The sequence below is a fragment of the Rattus norvegicus genome, chromosome 3, assembly GCF_021556685.1.
Source record: "Rattus norvegicus strain SHRSP/BbbUtx chromosome 3, alternate assembly SHRSP_T2T, whole genome shotgun sequence".
Taxonomy (NCBI): domain Eukaryota; kingdom Metazoa; phylum Chordata; class Mammalia; order Rodentia; family Muridae; genus Rattus; species Rattus norvegicus.
Window position 1 is genome coordinate 74,701,178 of NC_141536.1, and position 26,676 is coordinate 74,727,853.

Sequence of the window (26,676 nt, forward strand, 5' to 3'; positions counted from 1 at the left end):
CTAAATTCCCAGGTGGGGCAGGCCCTGAATGGCCATTCCTTCAGTCTGCTCCAAACTTTGCCTCCATATCTCCTCCTATGAATATTTTTGCTCATCCATTTAAGAAGGACTGGAGCATCCTTAGTGCTTGTTTTTAAATAAGTGTCTAAATAGGCAAAAGAGATCAATAATAAAAAATAGTAAATGTCATCAGTAAAATTGTTCTCTCTGTTAAATAATAATATCCTGGGTTTCCATTTTCAAGAGTGATATAGCCCACTTACAATGGAGCTAGATTTTTTTTTCTCCAAAGTTTCTTCATAGCATTTTTCATTTCTGCATTCCTCAAGGTGTAGATTAAGGGGTTCAGCATTGGAGTTATGAAAGTTAAGACAACAGTAACAGACTTATCAATGGGAAATGTGGATGTAGGCCTTGCATATAGGAAGATGCATGGAACAAAGAACAAAACGACTACAATGATGTGGGATGCACATGTGTACAAAGCTTTGCGCTTCCCTTCCAGACTATGTGCCTTTAGAGAGTGTAAAATGACCCCATAAGAAACTAGGAGAATTAAAAAAGTAACAGTGCAAATTGCCCCTCCATTAGCGATCATACAAAGCCCTATGAGGTAAGTATTGGTGCAGGCTAGTTTTAGCAAAGGATACATATCACATACAAAGCTGTCAATGATATTTGGGCCACAGAAAGGGAGCTGATAAATGAAAATAAATTGAATTAATGAGTGAAGAAAGCCACCAATCCAGGCTCCCAACAGCATGAGAACACATACCCGCCGATTCATGACAGTCAAATAATGAAGAGGCTTACAGATGGCCACATAGCGGTCATAGGCCATCACCACCAGAAGAATGACCTCAGCTCCAGCAAATAAATGATCTATAAAAACTTGAGTCATACAAGCCCGGAAGGAGATGGTCTTTGTTTCATAGAGCAAGTCAATAATCATTTTTGGAGCAATGGCAGTAGAATAGACAGTATCTATAAATGACAAATAAGCCAGGAAAAAGTACATAGGGGAACCAAGGGACTGGCTAGCCATGATGGTCACCATTATGAGCAGATTGCCCATTACTGTCACGATGTAGATGAGCAAGAATGTGACAAACAGAATCTTTTGGCCCTCTGGGTTCTGGGTGAGGCCCAGGAGGATAAATTCAGTCACATTATTCTTTTCCATATGCTTTTCTGAGAGTGTTGAACTCACTCAGATGCCAGAGCATGTAAACAGGAGCAACAGATTTTGAAATGATTCCATGCTTCATGGTCCAATGTGGCAATTTTCTCACCAACTCTCCCATGCTTGGTTACACAGTTAGTTTGGATGTCTTTCCCAGTTTTCTGATTCATTTTCAAAAACTTCTTTCTGAACAATAACAGTGAATGTGCAGGGTTCTTTTTGGCAGATACTTGGGTGTTTCATCTGTGAAAGGATAGAGTGAAAATATAACCATGCGTTATACTTATATGAAATAGTATCTCTACTATAAATTAGAAAATTTTATGTCAACATTTAGACAGAGCCTTTTTGACAAAACAGTATGAGGAGCTGAACACATATAAATAACAGTTGTTTCAAGAACAGTTTGTTCATGAAATGTTCATCTTTAATTAATTGAATATAAGCTTTCTTAGAGATGTAAATGAACAAAAATAAATGTGGATTTGTTTTATTCATGAAAATCCTAAACAGAAATTTTTTTTGAAATAAAAGTAACAGTGATGGTTCCCTGACAGTGTATGGTGTATTTTACCAAAATCAAAAATAATGAAACATCTACAGGAAATCTGAATATTTTAAAATACCATATGTACAGTGAAAAGTAAATAAATCTGTGACGGTATCCAATTAAAGATATATACTTTATATTATGAAATATTACTATAAAATATACGTATGTCATGGTACTTTTATGCTTTCCATAGGTCTTCTTTATCTTAGAACATGCTTTAAAACATAACACAATATTTGAAGATGTTATTGCAATTATATTTTTTCTAGCACTATTCTATAAAATTAGCCCTGGCATGAAACTCTTTGTATATAACTTAAAGGCATGTTTAATAGTGATTTATATTGTGACCATATCAATCTAAGTATAATGGCAAGAACAGGATGAGAGCACACACAGTTAGTGAGATTTTAAATCTTACTCACACATATATACAGCTCCTTCAGCATGGATTAAGATGACTATATTCTTTCCACTAAATTATGGGTTTACCTATATTTGACTTCAAAAGTGAAGTTGAAATGCTTAGTATGCCATATCATGTGAGAAGTCTTGTACAGAATTTGTCAAGAATAAGCAAATTAAACCTTTACTCATTTACTAAAAAATATATAAAATTTTTATACTTAGTCAGATATGAATACTACTGAATAATCTTAAAGTAGACTTTTTTGCATTCCTGTGGCATTTACGTGTCTCTACCAATGTAGCTTGTGTCTAGTAAGTAATGGCTTTTAGTTTATATTTTGAAGCAACATGAATTCCCAAAGAGAATGCTTCAACAAAGAAAAGGAACTTAATGATGAGCCTCAAAATATTTCACTGAATTCTTCAAGCACTCCCCAAAGCACTTGTTCTAAATTAAATTATCTAAGGATCCATGCCCCAGAGAACTGGTATCTTCTACATATTCCATCCAATGCAGTTTGTATGTTCAAAGGCATACATCAAAATCAAAGATATAAATCAAAATGGGAAGACACATCATCAAAATCAAGTAGAATAAAGTAGAAATCTAACAATAAATAACAAATTATCCATCAAAATGTTACATTATATAAGAACCAATTTCTAAATCAACATGGAATTGAATATTTAAATCTAGAATGGACTGACATGAAAGAAAAGTACAAGGCTTTCTATAGAACAGATATGCTACCAGGAAAACGGATAACATTTGAAATGTAAATAAAGAAAATACTCAATAAAGAAAAAATACATCACAAACCATCATTTATCAATTTACTAAAAGTTTTGACACAGTTTAGATGAGATAATACTCATAAGTCCAATGCAATTTTATTTAAATGTGATACAATAATATAAATTTAAAAACATTCAACCATTAATCGTCACATGCTATTTAAATTACATGGAAGATTCAACTCCATAAATTTAAATCTGTTTTTATATACTATGAAATCTATACAATACAAAATATTCAAGTATATTATATACATTAATAACAGATTCAGTACATCAAAGACTGTGGGTTTATTTGTAGAATTTTAATTACTTTCAGAGAAATGAACATTACCTAGACAAGAAAGTGACAGAATCTAGAAGAAACCACACAATCAAAGTGTCAAAAATCAAGGAAGATAGAGTATTTAGAGAAATGTCCTTAAGAGTAGTCACACTAATTCTAAGCACCAAGGATCAAGATTTAAGTTTCATATTTTTTAAACTTAGTTTATTTTCTGTAAATTCCATACATATATATAATGCATCCTTAGCATTTCCAACTCTCTATCCCTCCTCCAATCCCATGATGACATCACTCTTCCTACTGTATGCCATGTTGACTTTATATCTGCTCCTCTTTTGAAATTACTTATCTAAGAATTTTCTCAAAGAGTCTTCAGGGTTTGATGTAAACAATCATGTTTTCAGAAACATTCTGCTTCATTTCCTAATTGTATCCATTTATTATATTCCTTGTACTCATTTCTTTTGCTAAGATTTCAAGAGAAGAGCTCTATTAAATAAGATTCTAAGAACCAAACAACCAGAATGTTTGGGGGAATCACCACCCATACCCTCCGGCTGTATTACAGAGCAATAGTGATAAAAACTGTATGGTATTGGTACAAAGACTGACAGGTAGATCAATGAAATAGAATTGAAGACTCAGAAATAAACTCACACACCTATGGACACTTGATATTTGACCAAGAAACCAGAACCATCCAGTGGAAAAAAGAGAATTTTCAACAAATGGTGCTGGTACAACAGGTGGTCACCACATAGATTGAACTATTTTTGTCACCTTGTAGAAAGCTCAAGTCAAGTGGATCAAGGACCTCCACATAAAACTATACACTGAAACTAATAGAAGAGAAAGTGGGTAAGAACCTTGAACACATGGGCAAAAGGGAAAATTTCAAGAACAGAACAACAATGGCTTGTGCTAATAAGATCAAAAATCAACAAATGGGACCTCATAAAATTGGAAAGCATCTGTAAATCAAAAGACACTGTCAATATGACAAAATGGTAATCCAAGACATTGGGAAAACATCTTTACCAATCCTCCATATGATAGAGGGCTAATATCAATATATACAAAGAACACATGAAGTTAGACTCCAAAGAATCAAATGACCCTATTTAAAAAGGACTTCTTAGAATTTAATGAAAATGAAGGTACAACATAACCAAACTTATGGGACACAATGAAAGCTGTGCTAAGAGGAAAACTCATAGCTCTGAGTGCATGCAGAAAGAAACAGGAGAGAACATATGTGAGCAGCTTGACAGGACACCTAAAAGCTCTAGAACAAAAAGAAGCAAATACAACAAGGAGGAGTAGAAGGCAGGAAATAATCAAACTCAGAGCTGAAATCAGCCAAGTAGAAACAAAAAGGACCATAGAAAGCATCAACAGAACAAAAAGTTGGTTCTTTGAGAAAATCAACAAGATAGATAAACCCTTAGCCAGACTAATGAGAGGACACAGAGAGTGTGTCCAAATTAACAAAATCAGAAATGAAAAGGGAGACATAACTACAGATTCAGAGGAAATTCAAAAAATCATCAGATCTTACTATAAAAGCCTATATTCAACAAAACTTGAAAATCTACAGGAAATGGACAATTTCCTAGACAAATACCAGGTACCAAAGTTAAATCAGGAACAGATAAACCAGTTAAACAACCCCATAACTGCTAAGGAAATAGAAGCAGTCATTAAAGGTCTCCCAACCAAAAAGAGCCCAGGTCCAGACAGGTTTAGTGCAGAATTCTATCAGACCTTCATAGAAGACCTCATACCAATACTATCCAAACTATTCCACAAAATTGAAACAGATGGAGCACTACCGAATTCCTTCTATGAAGCCACAATTACTCTTATACCTAAACCACACAAAGACCCAACCTTCAGACCAATTTCTCTTATGAATATCGACGCAAAAATACTCATTAAAATTCTGGCAAACCGAATCCAACAGCACATCAAAACAATCATCCACCATGATCAAGTAGGCTTCATCCCAGGCATGCAGGGATGGTTCAATATACGGAAAACCATCAACATGATCCATTATATAAACAAACTGAAAGAACAAAATCACATGATAATTTCATTAGATGCTGAGAAAGCATTTGACAAAATTCAATACCACTTCATGATAAAAGTCCTGGAAAGAATAGGAATTCAAGGCCCATACCTAAACATAATAAAAGCTATATACAGCAAACCAGTTGCTAACATTAAACTAAATGGAGAGAAATTGAAGCAATCCCACTAAAATCAGGGACTAGACAAGACTGCCCATTCTCTCCCTATTTATTCAATATAGTTCTTGAAGTTCTAGCCAGAACAATCGGACAACAAAAGGAGATCAAAGGGATACAGATTGGAAAAGAAGAAGTCAAAATATCACTATTTGCAGATGATGTGATAGTATATTTAAGTGATCCCAAAAGTTCCACCAGAGAACTACTAAAGCTGATAAACAACTTCAGCAAAGTGGCTGGGTATAAAATTAGCTCAAATAAATCAGTAGCCTTCCTCTACACAAAAGAGAAACAAGCCGAGAAAGAAATTAGGGAAATGACACCCTTCATAATAGACCCAAACATTATAAAGTATCTCGGTGTGACTTTAACCAAGCAAGTAAAAGATCTGTACAATAAGAACTTCAAGACTCTGAAGAAAGAAACTGAAGAAGACCGCAGAAGATGGAAAGATCTCCCATGCTCATGGACTGGCAGGATTAATATAGTAAAAATGGCCATTTTACCAAACGTGATCTACAGATTCAATTCAATCCCCATCAAAATACGAATCCATTTCTTCAAAGAGTTAGACAGAACAATTTGCAAATTCATCTGGAATAACAAAAAACCCAGGATAGCTACAACTATCCTCAACAATAAAAGGACTTCAGGGGGAATTACTATCCCTGAACTCAAGCAGTATTACAGAGCAATAGTGATAAAAACTGCATGGTATTGGTACAGAGACAGACAGATCGACCACTGGACCAGAATTGAAAACCCAGAAATGAACCCAGACACCTATGGGCACTTAATTTTTGACAAAGGAGCCAAAACCATCCAATGGAAAAAAGACAGCACTTTCAGCAAATGGTGCTGGTTCAACTGGAGGTCAACATGTAGAAGAATGCAGATAGATCCATGCTTATCACCCTGTACAAAGCTTAAGTCCAAGCGGATCAAGGACCTTCACATCAAACCAGATACACTCAAACTAATAGAAGAAAAACTAGGGCAGCATCTCAAACACGTGGGCACTGGAAAAAATTTCCTAAACAAACACCAATGGCTTATGCTCTAAGATCAAGAATTGACAAATGGGATCTCATAAAACTGCAAAGCTTCTGTAAGGCAAAGGACACTGTGGTTAGGACAAAACAGCAACCAACAGATTGGGAAAAGATCTTTACCAATCCTACAACAGATAGAGGCCTTATATCCAAGATATACAAAGAACTCAAGAAGTTAGACCGCAGGGAGACAAATAACCCTATTAAAAATGGGGTTCAGTGCTAAACAAAGAATTCACAGCTGAGGAATGCCGAATGGCTGAGAAACACCTAAAGAAATGTTCAACATCTTTAGTCATAAGGGAAATTCAAATCAAAACAACCCTGAGAGTTCACCTCACACCAGTGAGAATGGCTAAGATCAACCATTCTGGAAATCAGTCTGGAGGTTCCTCAGAAAATTGGACATTGAACTGCCTGAGGATCCAGCTATACCTCTCTTGGGCATATACCCACAAGATGCCCCAACATATAAAAAAGACACGTGCTCCACTATGTTCATCGCAGCCTTATTTATAATAGCCAGAAGCTGGAAAGAACCCAGATGCCCTTCAACAGAGGAATGGATACAGAAAATGTGGTACATCTACACAATGGAATATTATTCAGCTATCAAAAACAATGACTTTATGAAATTCGTAGGCAAATGGTTGGAACTGGAAAATATCTTCCTGAGTGAGGTAACCCAATCACAGAAAAACACACATGGTATGCATTCATTGATAAGTGACTATTAGCCCAAATGCTTGAATTACCCTAGATGCTTAGAACACATGACACTCAAGATGGATGATCAAAATGTGAATGCTTCACTCCTTTAAAAGGGGGAACAAGAATACCCTTGGCAGGGAAGAGAGAGGCAAAGATTAAAACAGAGACAGAAGGAACACCCATTCAGAGCCTGCCCCACATGTGGCCCATACATATACAGCCACCCAATTATACAAGATGGATGAAGCAAGGAAGTGCAGGCTGACAGGAGCCGGATGTAGATCTCTCCTGAGAGACACAACCAGAATACAGCAAATACAGAGGCGATTCCCAGCAGCAAACCACTGAACTGAGAATAGGACCCCCGTTGAAGGAATCAGAGAAAGAACTGGAAGAGCTTGAAGGGGCTCGAGACCCCATATGTACAACAATGCCAAGCAACCAGAGCTTCCAGGGACTAAGCCACTACCCAAAGACTATACATGGACTGACCCTGGACTCTGACCTCATAGGTAGCAATGAATATCCTAGTAAGAGCACCAGTGGAAGGGTCCTGCTAAGACTGAACCCCCAGTGAACTAGATTGTTGGGGGGAGGACGGCAATGGGGGGAGGATGGAGAGGGGAACACCCATAAAGAAGGGGAGGGGGAGGGATTAGGGGGATGTTTGCCCGGAAACCGGGAAACGGAATAACACTCGAAATGTAAATAAGAAATACTCAAGTTAATAAAAAGTAAATAAATAAATAAATAAATAAATAAATAAATAAAGGGTTTCAGAGCTACACAAATGATTATAAATTGAGGAATATCAAGTGGCTGAAAAGCAACTAAAGAAATGTTCAACATCCTTAGTCATCAGGGAATTGGAAATCAAAGCAACTCTGAGATTCCACCTTACACCAGTAAAAATGACTAAGATCAAAATCTCAGGTGACATCAGATGCTGGCAAGGATGTGGAGAAAGAGGAATATGCCTCCATTGTTGATGAGATTGCAAGCTGGTACAACCACTCTGGAAATCAGTCTCGAGTTTCCTAACTATACTACTCCTAGGCATATACCCTAAAGATACTCCAACATATAACTAGGACACATGCTGCACTATGTTCATAGCAACCTTATATATAATAGTCAGAAGCTGGAAAGAACCCAGATGTCCCCGAACAGAGGAATGGATACAGAAAATGTGATACATTTACATAATGGAGTACTACTCAGCTATTAAAAACAATTTAATTAAATTCATAGGCAAATGGATAGAACTAGAAAATATTGTCCTGAGTGAGGTAACCCTATCACAGAAAAATGCACATGGTATGCACTCACTGATAAGTGGATATTAGCCCCAAAGCTCGGAATTCCCAAGATACAATTCACAGATCACATGAAGCTCAAGAAGAAGGAAGAATAAAATGTGGATGCTTCAGACATTCTTAGAAGGTGGAACAAAATTACTCATGGGAAGAAATACAGTGACAAAGAATAGATCAGAGACTGAAGGAAAGTCCATCTAGAGACTGCCCCACCTGGGGATCCAGCCATATATAGACAACAGACACAGACAATATTGCAGATGCCAAGAAGTGCATGCTTGCAGTAGCCTGATATAGCTGTTTCCAGAGAGGCCTGCCAGAGCCTGACAAATGCAGAGGTTGATGTTCACATACAACCATTGAACTGAGAAAGGGTTCTCTGATGGAGGTGTTAGAGGATGGACTGAAGGAACTGAAGGAGTTTACAACCCCATAATGAGAACAACAATATCAACCAATCAGATGCCCCAGAGCTCCCAAAGAATAAACCACAAACCAAATAATACACATGGAGTGACCCATGGCTCCAACTGCATATGTAGGAGAAGATGACCTTGTTTGGCATCAATGGAAGGACCCATGCCCCAGTATAGAGGAATGTCATGAAGGGGAGCTAGGAAGGAGTGGGTGGGTGGGTGTGAGAGCACCTTCATAGAAGCAGGGGGAGGGCAGATGGGATAGCAGGTTTCTGGAGGGGAAACTGGGAAAGGGCATAACATATAAAATGTAAATAATAAAATATCCAATCAAAGAAAAATAATGACTTGCAGAGAGAAACAGAGAATTCTCAACTGAGGAATACAAAATGGTTGAAAAATACCTAAAGAAATGTTCAACATTTTTAGTCATCAGTGAAATCAAAACAACCCTGAGATTCTACCACACAACAGTTAAAATGGCTAAGATCAAACCCTTGGGTAACAGCAGATGCTGGTGAGGATGTGGAGAAAGAACACTCCTTCATTGTTGGTGGGATTGCAAGCTGGTGCAACCACTCTGGAAATCAGTCTGGTGGTTTCTCGAAAAACACACATAGTATGCATTCACTAAGAAGTGGATATTAGCCCAAAAGCTCAAATTACCCAAGATACAATCCACAGACCACAAAAATACTCATAGGAAGAGATACAGAGACAAAGTTTGGAGCAGAGACTGATACCTAAACCACACAAAGACCCAACAAAGGAGAACTTCAGACCAATTTCACTTATGAATAGCTATGTAAAATTACTCAATAAAATTCTCAGAACCTGAACCCAATAAAACATCAAAATGATCATTTAACATGATCAAATAGGGTTCATCCCAGGGATACAGGTATAGTTCAATATAGGAAAACCCATTAAATTAATCCAATATATAAACAAACTCAAAGAGTTTGATCTTCTCATTAGACACTTAAAAAGCATTTGACAAAATACAACACCCCTCATGTCAAAAGTATTGGAGAGTTCAGAAATTGAGGCCCTGTACTTAACCATAATAAAGGTAATATTCAACAAACCAAGAGCCAATATCAAATTAAATGGAGATATACTTTGAAGTAATCCCACTAAAACAAAGGACAAGAAAATGCTGCCTACTCTCCCTCTATATATATATATATATATATTCAATATAATACTGGAACTTCTAGCTAGAATAAACGGAAAAAAGAAAGAGATTAAGGAAGGTAAAAATTTTGAAAAAAAAAGGAGGAAAGGTATAGCTATTTGAAGATGATATGATAGTATACTACTACTATAGTTCTCTACTAGAGAACTTCTTACATCTGATAAACAACTTCAGTAAAGTGGTCAGATATAAAATTAACTCAAAGAACTAAGGTTGTCCCATAGGCCTCTGGACCCAAAACCTGCCCAGAGAGAGCTGGTCTCACAGGAGTGAGTGTACTCCTAAGATCACAGGGTCACAGGCCCAAAGGAGGGACAAGCTCCAGTCAGAGACAGAAAGACCAACTAACATCCTAGATAACCAGATGGCAAGATGCAAGCACAAGAACCTAAGCAACAGAAACCAAAACTACTTGGCATCATCGGAAGCCAGTTCTCCCACCACAGCAAAAACTGGATATCCCAACACAAGGGAAAAGCAAGATTTGGATTCAAATCACCCTCATGATGATGATAGAGGACTTTAAGAAGGGCATAAACAACTCCCTTAAAGAAATACAGAAGAACACAAGTAAACATGTAGAAGCCCTGAAAGAGGAAACATAAAAATCCCTTAATGAATTACAGGAAAACACAACCAAACAGGTGAAGGAATTTGCTGAGGACAGCATACCATAATAGGGACTGCCAGTAGTAGGCCATGATGGAGACATCTCAGAAGCCAGCACCAGCTCCTTATAAAAAAAGGGGGGGGGTGGCTTCTGGGACCCTGAGAAGCAGGAGACACAACCCTCCAGGGGACACACCATCTGAAAAAAGAGGCTGCCTGCAGTAGGCCAGGATGGAGACATCTCAGTAGCCTGCAGCAGCTCTTTGTAAAAAGCAGTTGTTCCCATTTCTCCTAACTTTAGCCCTGGATAACGACTGAATAGATTTCATTTCTGTGTGTGACTGCTTTTCAGTTGGCCTTGGTGTGCATAATTATTCTATTATATCTGACTTTCCTACTTCTTTCTCCTTCTGCTCTTGTGAATTCTATGAAATTAGATGTTCCTTGATGTAATGATTCTTAAACAATTGGAAATTAAGGCATAGGGGCACAGCACAGCACAGCCCTAATGGCCCAGGTGCATGCTGTGTGTTCTCATCTTGGAAATAATGTAATAACTGCACAATGGTAGTTCTAGATTAATGCTTGACTTACAAAGTGATTTTGAAGAAATTATTGGAAAATGATTTAGAGCCAACATTGGAATGCTAAGAATGGAAAAAGTTATTGAAGTTATGAAATAAGTTTTGCATAACATTTGAGAGTGGTTCCTGGATAAGGAAGTATAGAACGCATAAAATTACATACTAGTAAAAGTACGGCAAATACTGAAATTCTTAGGATAGTCATTGTGTGCAATGTAAAGGAACATAAAGCTAGTGGAACTACTGGGTTAAGGGTTAATTGATTCTCTCCTACCACTGCCTGGCAGCCTTGCCCACATCATTTATCATTAGAACATCACAGGAAAATACAAGGAGCTGACCCCAGAACGCTAAGCTCTGAAGTATAATATGCCAAAAGTTGAAGTCTAAATAATGATAAGTTTGCGATTATTATTTTTGCTACAGACCTAATATAGGGGAATCTTGAAACTTTGGGGAAAATTGTAATTCTTAATTCTTTGTGGGATGTGGTTATTCTTTTGAATTTGATTTGGCGACGATTATACAATGTCTTTTTTTCTCCCTGCATTTGGATTACAAATAAAAGACTGGGTCAAGAGAAAGACTAGGAAGCAAGTAAGGGAGCAAGTAAAGAATGAATGAAAGAGCATGAGAAGAGTGAGTGAAGAGGGAATGTGAGGAATATATGAAGATTGTTGTGTGAGTGAAAGAAGAGTGCATGTGGTATGTATGAGATATGTGTGAGGTGTGTATGAAGACTGTATGTAAGAGTGTAAAGGTAACAAACCTAGATGTGTATGAGTGTGGGAGTTCAAGAAAAGAAAAGGGAAAAGGAAAAAAGTATAGTATACAAGAGAATGCAGAGTATGTGTAGCCTCAAGCTGCAAGAAAGCAAGCAGGAGAGAGAGAGAGAGAGAGAGAGAGAGAGAGAGAGAGAGAGAGAACTTTAAGCCTTGAAAAAATTGCATGTACGTGTTTACAAAAAAATTAGGCTGTGTATATTTATTATGTGCCTTCCAGATATCCCTGCTTCCAGTTGACTAGTCTGATGCTATATGAAGCCTGAACCTCTACAGTAAGTGAGGATCCAAATCTGGAAGTAGAAACAATAAAGAAATTCAAAAGAGAGACAACCCTAGAGATAGATAGAAAACCTAGGAAAGAGATCCATAGTCACAGATGCAAACACCAACAACAGAATAAAATAGACTGAAGAGAGAATCTCAGGGTCAGAAGACTATAGAAAACATTGACACAACAGTCAAAGAAAATGCAAAATGCAAAAAGCTTCTATCCCAAAACATCCTGGAAATCCAGGACACAATGAGAAAACCAAGCCTAAAGATAATAGGTATAGAAGAGAGCAAAGATTCCCAACAAGGCCAGTAAATATTTTCAACAAAATTGTAGAAGACAACTCCCCCAACCTAAAGAAAGAGATGCCCATGAATATACAAGAAGACAAACTCCAAATAGATTAAACCAGAAAAGAAATTCCACCCATCGAAATACCAAATGCAATATATATATATATATATACATATATATATATATATATATATTAAAAGCAGTAAGGTAAAAGGGTCAAGTGACATATGAAGGCATACCTATAAGAATTGCATCAGACTTCTTGACAGAGACTATGAAAGTTAGAAGAACCTCAGCAGATGTCATACAGACCCTATGAAAAAACAAATGTGAGCCCAGGCTTCTATATGCATCAAAATCTCAATTAACATAGATGAAGAAACCAAAATATTCCATGACAAAACCAAATTTACACAATATCTTTCTACAAATCCAGCACTACAAAGGGTAATAGATGAAAAACTGCAATGCGAGGGGAAGAAACTGTACACTAGAAAACGTGAAAAAAATAAGCTTCTTTCAAATCCAAAAGAAGATAGCCACACAAACATAATTCCACCTCTAACAACAACAAAAAAAAAGCCAGGAAACAACAATCAATATTCCTTAATATCTCTTAACATTAATGAACTTTATTTCCCAATAAAAAGACTTAGACTAACAAAGAAGATACTTAACAGGAACTGTTTTTTTGCTGCATACAGGAAACACACCTCAGTTACAAAGTCAGACACTACCTCAGAGTAAAAAACTAGAAAAAAATTTTCCAAGCAAATAATGCCAAAAAGCAAGCTGGAGTAGCCATTCTAGTATCAAATAAAATGGACTTTTAACCACAAGTTACAAAAAGGATAAGGAAGGACACTTCATACTCATCAAAGGAAAATTCTACCAAGATGAAGTCTCAGTTCTGAACATCTATCCTCCGAACATAAGGCACTCACATTCATAAAACAACTTTAGTAAAGATTGATCATATATTATACCTGACACAATAATAGTGGGAGACTTTAACACCCCAATCTCTTCAATGGGCAGATCATGGAAAGACAAACTAAACAGACACAGTGAAACTAAAAGAAGTTATGAACCAAATGGATTTAACAGAAATCTTTAGGACGTTTCATCCTAAAACCAAAGAATATACCTTCTCTTTAGCACTTCATGGTACCTTCTCCAAAACTGACCACATAATTGGTCACAAAACAGGCCTGAACAGATACTAAAAGAATGAAACAATCCCATGCCTATCAGATCACCATGGGCTAAAGCTGCTCTTCAATGAAAACAAAAACAACAGAAAGTCAACATATACATGGAAGCTGAACAACACTCTCCTCAATGATAACTTGGTCAAGGAAGAAATAAAGAAATAAAAGACTTTTTAGAATTTAATCAAAATGTAGGCAAAATATACCCAGACATATAGGATATAGAGAGAGCAGTGCTAAAAGGACAACTCATAGATGAGAGTACCTTCAAAAAGAAACTGGAGAAAGCATATACTGACAGCTTGATAGCGCACCTGAAGACTCAAGAACAAAAAGAAGCAAATACATCCAAGAGGAGTAGAGAGCAGGAAAAAATAAAAATCAGAACTAAAATCAACCAAGCACAAATAAAAAGAATACAAAAAAATCAACAAAACAAGGAACTGGTTCTTTGTGAAAATCAGTAAGACAGATAAACCCTTAGCCAGACTGACCAGAAGACAGTATATGTACAGCCACCAAATCTAGACAATATTGATAAAACCAAGAAGTGCATGCTGATGGGAGTCTCATATAGCTGTCTTGTGAGAGCCTCAGCCAGAACATGACAAATACAGAGGCAAATGCTAGCAGTAAACCTTTGAACTGAGAATGAGGTCCCAGTTGGAGGAGTCAGAGAAAGGATTGAAGGAGCTGAAGGGTCTTGCAACCGCATAAGAACAACAATACCAACCAATCAGAACTCCCAGAGACTAAACCATTATCCAAAGACATGGACAGACCCATGGCTCCAGCTGAAAATATAATAGAATATGGCTTTTTGGGTCACCAATGAGAGAAGAAGTCCTTGGTCCTGCCAATGCTGGACAACCCCCCCTCCAGTGTAAGGTTATGTCAGGTCCGGGAGGTGAGAAGGGGGAGGGGGAGCACCCTCACAGAAGAAGGGGAAGAGGGATAGTATGGAGGCTTATGGACTGTAGAGTGGGAAAGAGAATAACATTTGAAATGCAAACAAAAATAATCCAATAAAAAAAGAATGCAAATCAAACCATTTTTATCCCCGTGTACAAAGCTCAAGTCCAAGTGGATCAAAGACCTCCACATAAAACAAGATACCCTGAACATAATAGAAGAGAAAGTGGGAAAGATCCTGGAACACATAGGCACAGGGGGAATTTTCCTGTATAGAATATCAATGGCTTATGGGCTAAGATTAAGAGTTGACAAATGGAACCTCATAAAATTGCAAACCTTTTATAAGGCAAAGGATATTGTCAATAGGACAAAATGGCAACCAACAGATTGGGGAAAGATCTGTAATAATCATACATCTGATAGAGGGTTAATATCAAATATACACAAAAACTCAAGAAGTAAGACTCCAGAGAATCAAATAACCCTGTTTAAAAATGGGGTAGAGAGTGAAACAAATTCTCAACTGTGGAATACCAAATGGCTGGGAAGCATCTACAAAAATGTTCAACATCCTTAGTCATCAGGAAAATGCAAATCAAAATAACACTCAGATTCTACCATACACCAGTCAGAATGGCTAAGATCAAAAATTCAGGTGACAGCAGATACTAAAGATGAAGTGGAAAAAGAGGAACACTCCTCCATTTTTGGTGGGATTGCAAGCTGGTACTACTACTTTGGAAATGAGTCTGGTGATTTCTCAGAAAATTAGATATAGTACTAACTGAGGACCCAGCTATACCACTCCTGGGCATACACCCAAAAGATTCTCAGACATATAACAAGGACACATGCTCTACTATGTTTATAGCAGCCTTATTTATAGCAGACAGATGCTGGAAAGAACAAGTAGTCCTTCAACAGAGAAATGGATACAGAAAATGTGGTACATTTACACGATGCAGTACTACTTGGCTCTTAAAAACAATGACTACATGAAATTCTTAGGAAAATGAATGGAACTGGAAAATATGCTGAGTGAATTAACCCAATAACAAAAGAACCCATGTATTATCCCAAAAGCACAGAATAACCAAGAAAGAATTCACGGACCATATGAAACTCTAGAAGAAGAAGACCAAAATGTGGGTGCTTCATTCCTTCTTAGAAGGGGGAATAAAATACTCACAGGAGGAAATTCAGGGACAAGAAGTGGAGCAGTGACTGAAGAAAAGGTCATCCAGAGACTGCCCCACCTAGGGATTCATCTCATATGCATCCACCAAACCTAGTCACTATTGCTGATGTAAAGAAGTGCTTGCTAACAGGAACCTAATTTGGATGTCTCCTGAGAGACCTTATTGATACAGATGGGGAGGCTTGCAGCTAACTATCATACTGAGCACAGGGACTCCAATGAAAGAGTTAGAGAAAGAACTTAAGGAGCTGAAGGGCTTTGCAACCCCATAAGAAAACAACAATATCAGCTAACCAGACATCCCAGAGCTCCCGGGAACTACACCACCAACTACAGAGTACATGTGGAGGGACCCATGGCACCAGCTACATATGTAGTAGATTAAGACCTTGTCCTGAGTCAATATGAGAAGCCCTTCTCCTGTGAAGGCTTGTTTCTCCAACATAGTGTAAAACCAGTGTGTTGAAGTGGGAGTGTGTGGGTGTGAGTCTGTGGGTGGCTTTGGGAGCGTCTTCATAGAAGTAGAGTGGAGGAAGAATGGGAGAGGTGGAAAAGGGTTTAACATTTTTACTGTAAAAACATAAAATTTTCCAATAAAATTAAATTAACTCTACCCAATCAGTATCATTCTTTTACAAATGATAAATAGGTGAAGAAAGAAATAGTGAAATAACACTCTTGACAATTGATATAAAATAGTTTATGGTAACTCTAACCAAACAAGTAAAAGATATTTACTATAGGAACTTCAAGATTCTGAGATTCATAGATTGGTAGGATTCACAAAATAAATATGGCCATCTTCCTAAAAACATTCTATAGATTCAAATCAATCCCTATTAAAATTCCAACACAATTCTTCACAGACATGGAAAGTGCAATTCTCAATTCCATATGCAAAAACATAAAACCCAGTATAGCAAAAGTAATTCTTAAAAATAAAAGAACTTCTGGGGTAATCACCATCCCTGACCTCAAGCTGTACTACAGAGCAATACTGATAAAAAGTAAATGGTATTGGTACAGAAACAGACTGGGTGATTAATGGAATGGAGTTGAGGACCATGAAATAAATCCACATACTTATTGACTTTCGATCTTTGACAAAGAAGCCAAAAATATACAATGGACAAATGAAATAATCTTTAATAAATAGTGCTGGACTAATTGGCAGTCTGTAAGTAGAAAAATGAAGCTATTGTCTTATTTGTCACCTTGCACAGAGCCCAAGTCCAATTGCATCAAAGACCTCAACATAAAACCAGATACACTGAATCTAATAGAAGAGAAAATGGGAAAGAGCCCTGAACTCATTGGCCCAGGGGGTCAGGGGCAATTGCAGATTTCCTGAACAGAACTCCAGTGGTGAAGGTTCTAATATCAGCAATTGATACATGGGACCTCATGAAACTGAAAACTTTCTGTAAGGCAAAGGACATAGCCAATATGACAAATTGGCCACCTACATATTAGCAAAAAAAAAAACAAAAAAACAAAAAAACAAAAAAAAAAAAAACAAAAAACTTCACTAACCCACATCTGACAGAGGGCTAATACCCAAAATATATAAAGAACTCAATAAAAAAAAACAAAAAACAAAAAACAAAAAACAAACAGCCTGGTCAAAAAATGGGGTATAGAGCTAAACAGAGAATTCATAATATTGGAATATCAAATGGCCAAGAAGCATTATTTAAAGAAATGTTCAAAGTCCTTAATCATCAGGGCACTGCAAATAAAAGCGACCCTGAGATTCGACCTTACACCAATTAGAATGGTTAAAATCAAAACTGCAGGTGACAGCACATGTTAGCTAGGATGTGTAGAAAGTGGTACACTCCTCCATTGCTGGTGGGAGTGAAAACTGATACAATCAACCTGGAATTCGATCTGGAAGTTCCTCAGAAAATTAGAAATAGGTCTACCTGAAGACCAAGCTATACCACCATTAGCCATAGACGCAAAAGATGCCCTACTATACCACAAGTATGCTCCACTATGTTCACAGTGGCCTTATGTGTGATAGCCAGAAGCTGGAAACAATAGAAGAATGGATACATAAAGTGTGGTTCATTTACAAGATAGAATACTATTTAGCTATTAAGAATGAGGACGTCCTAAGTTTTGTAGGCAAATCGATGGAACTAGAAATTACAAACCTGAGTGAGTTAACTCAGACCCAAAAGGATATGAAGGCTACATACTCACTAATAAGTGAATATTAGCCAAATAAGTACAAAATATCAGGAAACAATCCACAGAACTCTAGGTTAACAAGCAGAAGGGCCCAAATGAGAATGCTTCAATCCCACTTGGGAGGGAGAAGAAAGCAATCACTGGAGGCAGAGGGGGGAAGGGACTAGAATGGGAGAGACGCATATACAGCAGAGGACTGCCTGCTCTGCCCTCAGTGGGAGAAGATGAGCCTAACCCTGGAGAGACTTGAGGCCCCTGGGAATGGGAGAGGCCTCTTCAGAAAAGGAGGCATACCCTTTTGGAGACATGGGGAGGAGGTATGGGATAAAGAACTATGGGAGTGTGGACCAGGAGGGTGGTAATGACTGGAATGGAAAAATAAAAGTAATAAAAAATAAAAAAATAAAACTAACGAATGCTGAGACAGATGCTGTCAAATGAGAACCCTTCTACGCTACTGAGAGTTACGAAGATTAACACAGCCATGATTGAATTCAGTACTTGGAAGTTGCTCAAAAATCTATAACTAGAACTAACATATATAACTCCTGTGTGTTTACCCAAAGCAAATATGCCAGACATCTTTGCACATCAGTATTTATCACAGCATAGTTCATAGTGGTTAAATAACACAATCATCATCTAAGAGATGTAATTGGCTCAGATGTCTAGCAACAGAGAAATAAATAAAGAAAACCTGTTATACAGATATATAGCAAATTTTATTCAGCAGCAAAAATAACTAAATTATGTACTTTGAAGGAAAACTGTCCCAGCTTGAGATTATGATATTAAATGAAAGGTCAAACTCATAGGACAAAAATTCTAATTACTCAATCATATGTGCATCAAATAATTTCTTTAGGTACTATAAACAATATTTTTGAATCTCAAATTAGAAACTGATTGTACTTGATCATTGAACTAAAGAGAACTATTTCTCCAAAAACATATTTTGTTTTGAACTTTATCATAGCATATAAACATAAATATGTTTTTCTCTTTTAGAAATACGAAACACACAAAAAGATGAGGTAACAATGTCAACTAGTTTTATTAAAACATTTTATAATACATGTTAAAAACAAAACATCATATATTACTTTATAACTTGTCAAGAAAACAAAATTCAAAGTTCATAGAATAAATTTAGAAATTGAAATTATATGGAAAGGCAAAATTATAGTCCATCAAAAGAACTTCTATTAGTTGGCATTAACTCTATACAATGACCTTGTTCTTTAAATTATAATTAATTTATACATTGATCAAGATCATTGTTTAAAAACAAACAATATAAATAAAAAAGAGAATAACAATGAAAATGGATTGCTTCAAGGCATTTATTCCTTCTTTTCATGAAAGAATGATTGTCATGTTCTGCAGGAAGAATACATTTCTCCTACTAAAGTAATTTTAGTGGTCCAAAGTCTCCTCATGGCATTTTTCATTTCTGCATTCCTCAGGGTGTAGATTAAGGGGTTCAACATTGGAGTAATTAAAGTTAAAACTACAGTCACACACTTATCAATGGGAAATGTGGATGTAGGCCTGGCAAACAAGAAGATACAGGGAACGAAGAATAAAATGACCACAGCAATGTGGGAAGCACATGTGTACAAAGCTTTGCGTTTCCCTTCCAGACTATGTGCCTTTAGAGAGTGTAAAATGACCCCATAAGAAACTAAAAGTATTAAGAATGTGACAGTGCAAATTGCCCCTCCATTAGCGATCATACAAAGCCCAATGAGGTAAGTATTGGTGCAAGCTAGTTTTAGCAAAGGATAAATGTCACACAGAAAGTTGTCAATTATGTTTGGACCACAAAAAGGGAGCTGATAAATGAAAATAAATTGAATTAGTGAGTGAAGAAGGCCACCAATCCAGGCTCCCAACAGCATGAGAACACATACCCGCCGATTCATGACGGTCAAATAATGAAGAGGCTTACAGATGGCCACATAGCGGTCATAGGCCATCACCACCAGAAGAATGACCTCAGCTCCAGCAAATAAATGATCTATAAAAACTTGAGTCATACAAGCCCGAAAGGAGATGGTCTTTGTTTCATAGAGCAAGTCAATAATCATTTTGGGAGCAATGGCAGTAGAATAGACAGTATCTATAAATGACAAATAAGCCAGGAAAAAGTACATAGGGGAACCAAGGGACTGGCTAGCTATGATGGTCACCATGATGAGCAGATTGCCCATTACTGTCACAATGTAGATGAGCAAGAATGTGACAAACAGAATCTTTTGGCCCTCTGGGTTCTGGGTTAGGCCCAGGAGGATAAATTCAGTCACATTATTCTTTTCCATATGCTCTTCTGAGAGTGTTGAACTCATAAAGATGCCAGAGCCTGCAGACAGAGTGGATGCTGAATTTGAAGTGATCTTAAGTTTCATGACCAAAATTCCATTATTGGCTAACTGCTAACATGATATAGTATCAAAGTATTTCATAGATTTTTATCTTTATATCCATACACTTGTACCTATCTCGAACCTCAGTAGAGAATCTTCTTTCTATAGGAGACAGAATTTCACACAAAAACACACAACTGGTGGGCATTCAGAAAATTGGAGATTGTAGAGTCTTAGCTCTAATTGGATCACCATATGTAATATATTATTATTATTATTATTATTATTATTATTATTATTATTTATATCCATCTCTTCATAAGGCAAAGATTTTGTTGCAGAAAGGGGTCAGGAATGCATATAGGTCAGAATTAGTGCAACTTTGAAGTAAAGTAGTATTAGCCAGACATGACAGGGATGCTACACACATGAACTCACAGTCAGTATCACTTACATAAACGAGAACCATATATAAACTAGGAAAATCACAAAATGGATATGGATTTGGTTCACCAATTCCCACCGCTAACTGAGAATGACTGTGGAAACTTTCTGAGCATTTTCATGCTACTTACACCTACAACACCTCAGAAAATGGATTCTCCTCTCACTGTACTCCACCTGATTTTCACAAACTTTGGGACAAAAGGGTCTTCTCTTTCCCCCAAAGTGACTTTCTTTAGACAATCTCTTACAAAGACTGCAAGTTGATATATCTGTACTTATTTTATTCTCTCCATTTATGCATTTTCTGAATCAATGATAGGCTTTATTAAACAAAGAAACATAAACATTGGTAATACTTCCAACGTCCTAAGTACTTAACAAATGATTTTTAGTAGAGGCTTTAAATATGTGAACCTGATTAATGGCAAATAAAATAAATAAAAGAAACTTGCACAAGACAGGCTCCTAAGAGATAAATAGACTGCATAGAATTTGAGAGCATAAAATACTAGAAACACGTTTAAACAACAGTTTTCTGCAAGTAAAATTGATGAGATCTCAGTTTGAATTCTGACATTTTGAATCATATGAGGAAAGGTTGTGCATTTCTATTTAAATCATTCTATAATAAGAGTTATATCCTTTGAAAACAATACTTCTCCTCAAATATTGGACAATAATTATGGCACTAACATATCTAAGACATGCACCCCAATTAAAAATTAAATCAGATCATTGGATTTCTCATCCCAAATATGACTTCTTTAAATATTATGTGTTTTCTTACTCAGTTTCTTCAAAGAATAGAAAAAATGTTATCTCTAAAATCTGTAAGCAAGTATGAACTTGGTGAAAAATCAAGTTAAGCAATGATCAAAGAATGTGGGTTTCCTGTGTCATTCATGGTGGTGGACAATTTTGCTTTGCCTTCATGGGAAACAGTACTTGGAACTCTTGAGATATTCCGATCCAATTTCTGGTTCGGGTTCTCAATCTCCATAATCTATCTTAAGCAATTGTGTGACTTTGAGTGAATTATACAATATATTTTATGATAACTGTAAAACATCTAATATAGGACACGCCCTATAGGAGTGCCTAGGCTTAAATGAAAATATAGTGTAAAGAAACTTACCTGGGACATTAACACTAAATTCAAAGTAATCTTGATCGTTATTAGTTTCTGTACATAATTTTAAATGTCATGGTTAATGTAAAATATCTTCATGAATCTCTCCAAGAGCCTTCACTTCTCGTTACCCAAACAGGAATTCCCATTGAATAGGTGGAAAGATTATATATTTTATTGTGCACAGGTATGAACCTGCACCTTCTTTCCACACACATTACTATGAGGAAATTCATTGTGTTTCTTTTTCTGTGAATTACTAAAGGAACTGAAACTTTCTACAATTTAATTTAATGTTTTAAAGCTATGGAATCAACTGAGCACAGAAGTTTTTAAAACAATTAAAATGAAAACTATAGAACAGTCAGAATCAGATGGTGAAATTTTTTGAAGATTCATGAAAATTGTATATATCAATCATTATAAAAAAACTTTATCCATTCTAATACGGAAAAGTATTTCAATTAATACTTAAAAAATAAATCTCACTCTTCCAGTCCCAGGCATTGCAAGAGCTGCAGTTTACCTTGCAGACATGGCCAAGTTCAAGAACCACACCACACACAACCAGTCCCGCAAATGGACAGAAATGGCATCAAGAAACCCCGGTCACAAACATATGATTCTTTTAAGGGCCCCAAGTTCCTGAGGAACATGCGCTTTGACAAGAAGCACAACAGGAAAGGCCTGAAGAAGACAGGCCAACAGTGCAAAGGCAGTGAGTGCATGCACAGAGGCCATCAAGGTCCTTGTGAAGCCTCAGGCCAAGATGCCAAAAGGCCCCAGCTGCAAACTCAGCCATTGACTTTCATTGCTCACCCCAATCTTAGGAAGCAGATCAAGGGTTGTAGGCTCTGACAATCAAAGCCCAAGGTTCAAACCAAGGCAGAGGCCAAAGCTCCAGCTAAGGCCCAGGCTTCAGCTCCAGCTCAGGCTCCCAAATGAGTCCAGGCCCCTGTGAAAACCCCATAGAAAAGGCTTCTGCCAGTGTGAAGACAGATGGACTGCTGTGACACACCTATCCACACACTATGTGCTGATGACCTATGCTGCTTTTACAAATAAACTTGAGATAAGAAAAGAAAAAGAATAAACTTCTGAGCATGAGTTGCATATTTAATAATTACCTAGCAATTTCTGGTACAAAATTCCATTTATGTAAATACATAAAATAATTAAAAAATGAACCATAATTAATTTTGAACTGATTTTGAAGGCAGAATTATTCACAAAAGTCAAAAAAATTGTAACATCTCATTTGTCCATCAGCAGACAAATAAATAATACACTATAGGACACATACACACACACACTCACAAAGGTTTAGTATCAAAGTAGATTTCCAAGTAGGACTAGTAAGGAAATAGATGAGTAATATATTCCATTTCAATAAGAAATGTAATTAATAGGTGAAATGAATAAATTATATCAAATTATTACATCGGGTCAGTACAAGGGTACATATATTTTAATATCTCATAGAACTAATACAACAGTGGTCTAGGAGAAGGGAGGAGGAAGGGATGTGGAGTTATAATTCACTGTGGTTAAGGATTAAGGGTGTGATGGAGTGTGGGGATACAACATTGAATAAATTGTTTGCATTTGCCTCACTAAAAAGAAATGGCCTCTACTAATTTTGTTGTTGTAAAATATACATTTGGTATTTTATATACATTTATATCTGGATTGATAATATGCTTAAATACAACTTGTTCAGTCAGTTGAACAAATAGAGGCCACATATTAGATTGAAAATAAGGAGAACAGTGCATGAAAAGAATTGGAGGAAGGAAAGGGAATGTGGGAGGAACATGGTCATTATATTTTAACTTTAAAGATAAAAATTTTTTATAACAGTTAAATTAAATTTTAAAAAGAGTGAAACATCTGCAGAGACATAGAAAATGTAAAATCCCACAAGGAGGTGACAATTTGTAATAACAGTTGCATTCTGTAAATTGTAATATCTGATAAACACATTATTGTGAAGATGAACCACGTTCATGTTACATTGTTCATATTTTGCAACAGACTCTCACTTGTGTTATATGCATTTAAATAATAATATAAAGTTTCTAGAAAATTTTAGTTTACTTATTTTATTAATATTCTATAAAGTAAATAAAGTGCATGCACTATCCTACTATCTCTGGAATAAAACTATGAAACAAGTCATCAACCTATTTATGAATGACACAATTGAACTAAGCTTCTTTGACCTTATTTTAAAACAAAAACAAAATACAAACCACAACAAGAACAACAACAAAAATACCACTGGAAAGATTTTTCTGATATGTTACCTGGGTTTTTTTTTCTTCTTTGTTCATTTATTCCAATTCGGGCTTCTGTGGTTTCATTTTCAAGCCTAAAGAAATATCTTTTTAACTTTAATGTCAAAACTACAATCATATCAGTAAAGGTATACCTTCAAACAAATTAACATTCAGTCCTGTAAGATAGACTTGCTTTGTCACATAGTTACAGCTCCTTTGGCTCACACAGAGCATGGTAAACATTCTCCATTCTTCAAAGAGCAATTGAGAGGTCAGACTACTGATTTTTGCACAACTGAAATCCAGAAAACAAAACAAAACAGTTGATATATAAGATGAATCATGAAATTTGAAAGCTGTTTTGGGAACATATACTAAGACTCTATTTTAATTTTACACATATGGTTACTATTAAATCAATCACATAATCCTCTTAGCATGTGTTTCAGTTGTGCACAGTACAGTATAGCCACAAAATACAGACTCTATTTTATATTATTGATCATTCACAAAACAGCATTAATCTGGTTTATATGTACCATGTTATTGACTCTTTGTTTTATAATGAATGGTAACATCAATTCCTCAAGAGAATTCCTTTATGAGGTAAAGGAAAACATTTATAAGAATTCCATAATAAAATACTAAATATTTTACTGATCTCTTCAAATTGCCCCCAGTGTGCTTCCTTTAAATTAAATCTCTAAAGAATAATACCCCAGAGAACTGATCCGTCCTATGTGTTCCTTCCAATAGATTCTGCGTGTGTACTGATCTCTTCTGCACAAATTCTACTAGATTTAAAATTACAGTAGTGGTAACTTCAATACTTCAGAAAATCTATTTTTATGAGATTTTTGTTGTCTTTTGTTTATTTAACCTATTTGTCTTTTGGGTTTGCTTGTTTTGACTTTCATTTTCTGTATCTATGGTACATTTTAATGAGATGAAGATGGGAGAAAGAAAGAACATAAAGTTGAGTGGGTTGTGAGATGAGGAAGATCTCAAGAAAACAGGAGAAAGAAAATTATTAAAATATATTTTATTAAGAAGCTTAAATGAAAGAGCAAAACATCTTGATTTTAGGTCATGAGCTCATAGAGTCCATTTTAGGACACCATACATAGTGTCTTTCTTTAAAGTGTTTTGTGGGCTTTTCTAATAATAGTTTTAGAGTTTTCCAAATGCTGTCTTAAACTAATAATCCTGCTTCCGCTTCGCAAGTGCTTAAAGTCATAGGCCAATATCCTGGTAATTCTAATAATTTCTGCCATCCAATATTCATGATCTAAACATGAATGAATAATGAACAAATGTTGAAAAACAAATCATTAAGTGAAACATAGAAACCAAGTTGGAAATTTTCCATGATGATAAAACAATGTCAGCATTTTAAAATCAGAGATTTGTGGAAAAAACTTCACCTGTATTTTTTCCAGTTGAATTCTTATTAAAATTAACTGTAACAATTTTATTAAATTATTTTATTTATTTACATTCCAAAAGCTGACCCCCTTCCTGGTCCTTCCTCTCCCCCTGCATCTGAGAGGGTGCTCCCCCCACATGCCAACTCAGTCCCATCAGCATTCCTCTTCCCTGGGGCATCAAATTTCCACAGGCTTAAGTGCATCTTCTACCTCTGAGGCCATACAAGACAGTCCTCTCCTACACATGTGCCCAGGGCTACAGACTAGACCATGTATGCTCCTTGGTGTGTGGCATAGTCTTTGGACTTCTGAGGGATTCAGGTTAGTTAACAATGTTGTTCTTCCTATGGGATTGCAATTCCCTTCACCTACATCAGTCCTTCCTCTAACTCTTCCCTATTGGTCCCTGACCTCAATCTAATGGTTGGCTGAAAGTATCTGTATTTGTCTCACTCAGTTGCTGGTAGAACCCCTCAGACAACAGCCATGCCAGGCAGGCGGTGGCTTACTACCACCATCACCCTCCATTTCTAGAAAATATACATTCCTCTTGGTTTTATTCTAATATTAATGGAATAAATTATTCAGAAGTATCAGCACAATTAGTAGTTTTTGCAATGCTGTCACAATGCAGACTGCTTTACTACTAGCAATATCAAGTAATACCAATAAAGTACGTGGCACAAACTAGAGTAAAGAGGACACATCATATATGAAATGGTTGTGCCCACTGGAAGGAAGGTTATGAACAAATAATTTATGCTGCCAAGTAAAGCTTTCAGTGTAATAGGTTAC

The 26,676-nt window shown here is 36.3% G+C and overlaps 2 protein-coding genes across 2 annotated transcripts; both read right to left on the bottom strand.

Moving 5' to 3' along the window:
• Positions 1 to 259: 259 nt before the first annotated feature.
• Positions 260 to 1,183, bottom strand: Or4a15 (olfactory receptor family 4 subfamily A member 15). Its single transcript, NM_001001064.1, is given in 1 exon segment — positions 260 to 1,183. A coding segment is annotated over 1 exon segment (924 nt).
• Positions 1,184 to 19,606: 18,423 nt separating this feature from the next.
• Or4a15b (olfactory receptor family 4 subfamily A member 15B) lies at positions 19,607 to 20,554 on the bottom strand. The gene is given in 1 exon segment (NM_001000513.1): positions 19,607 to 20,554. A coding segment is annotated over 1 exon segment (948 nt).
• Positions 20,555 to 26,676: the final 6,122 nt, after the last annotated feature.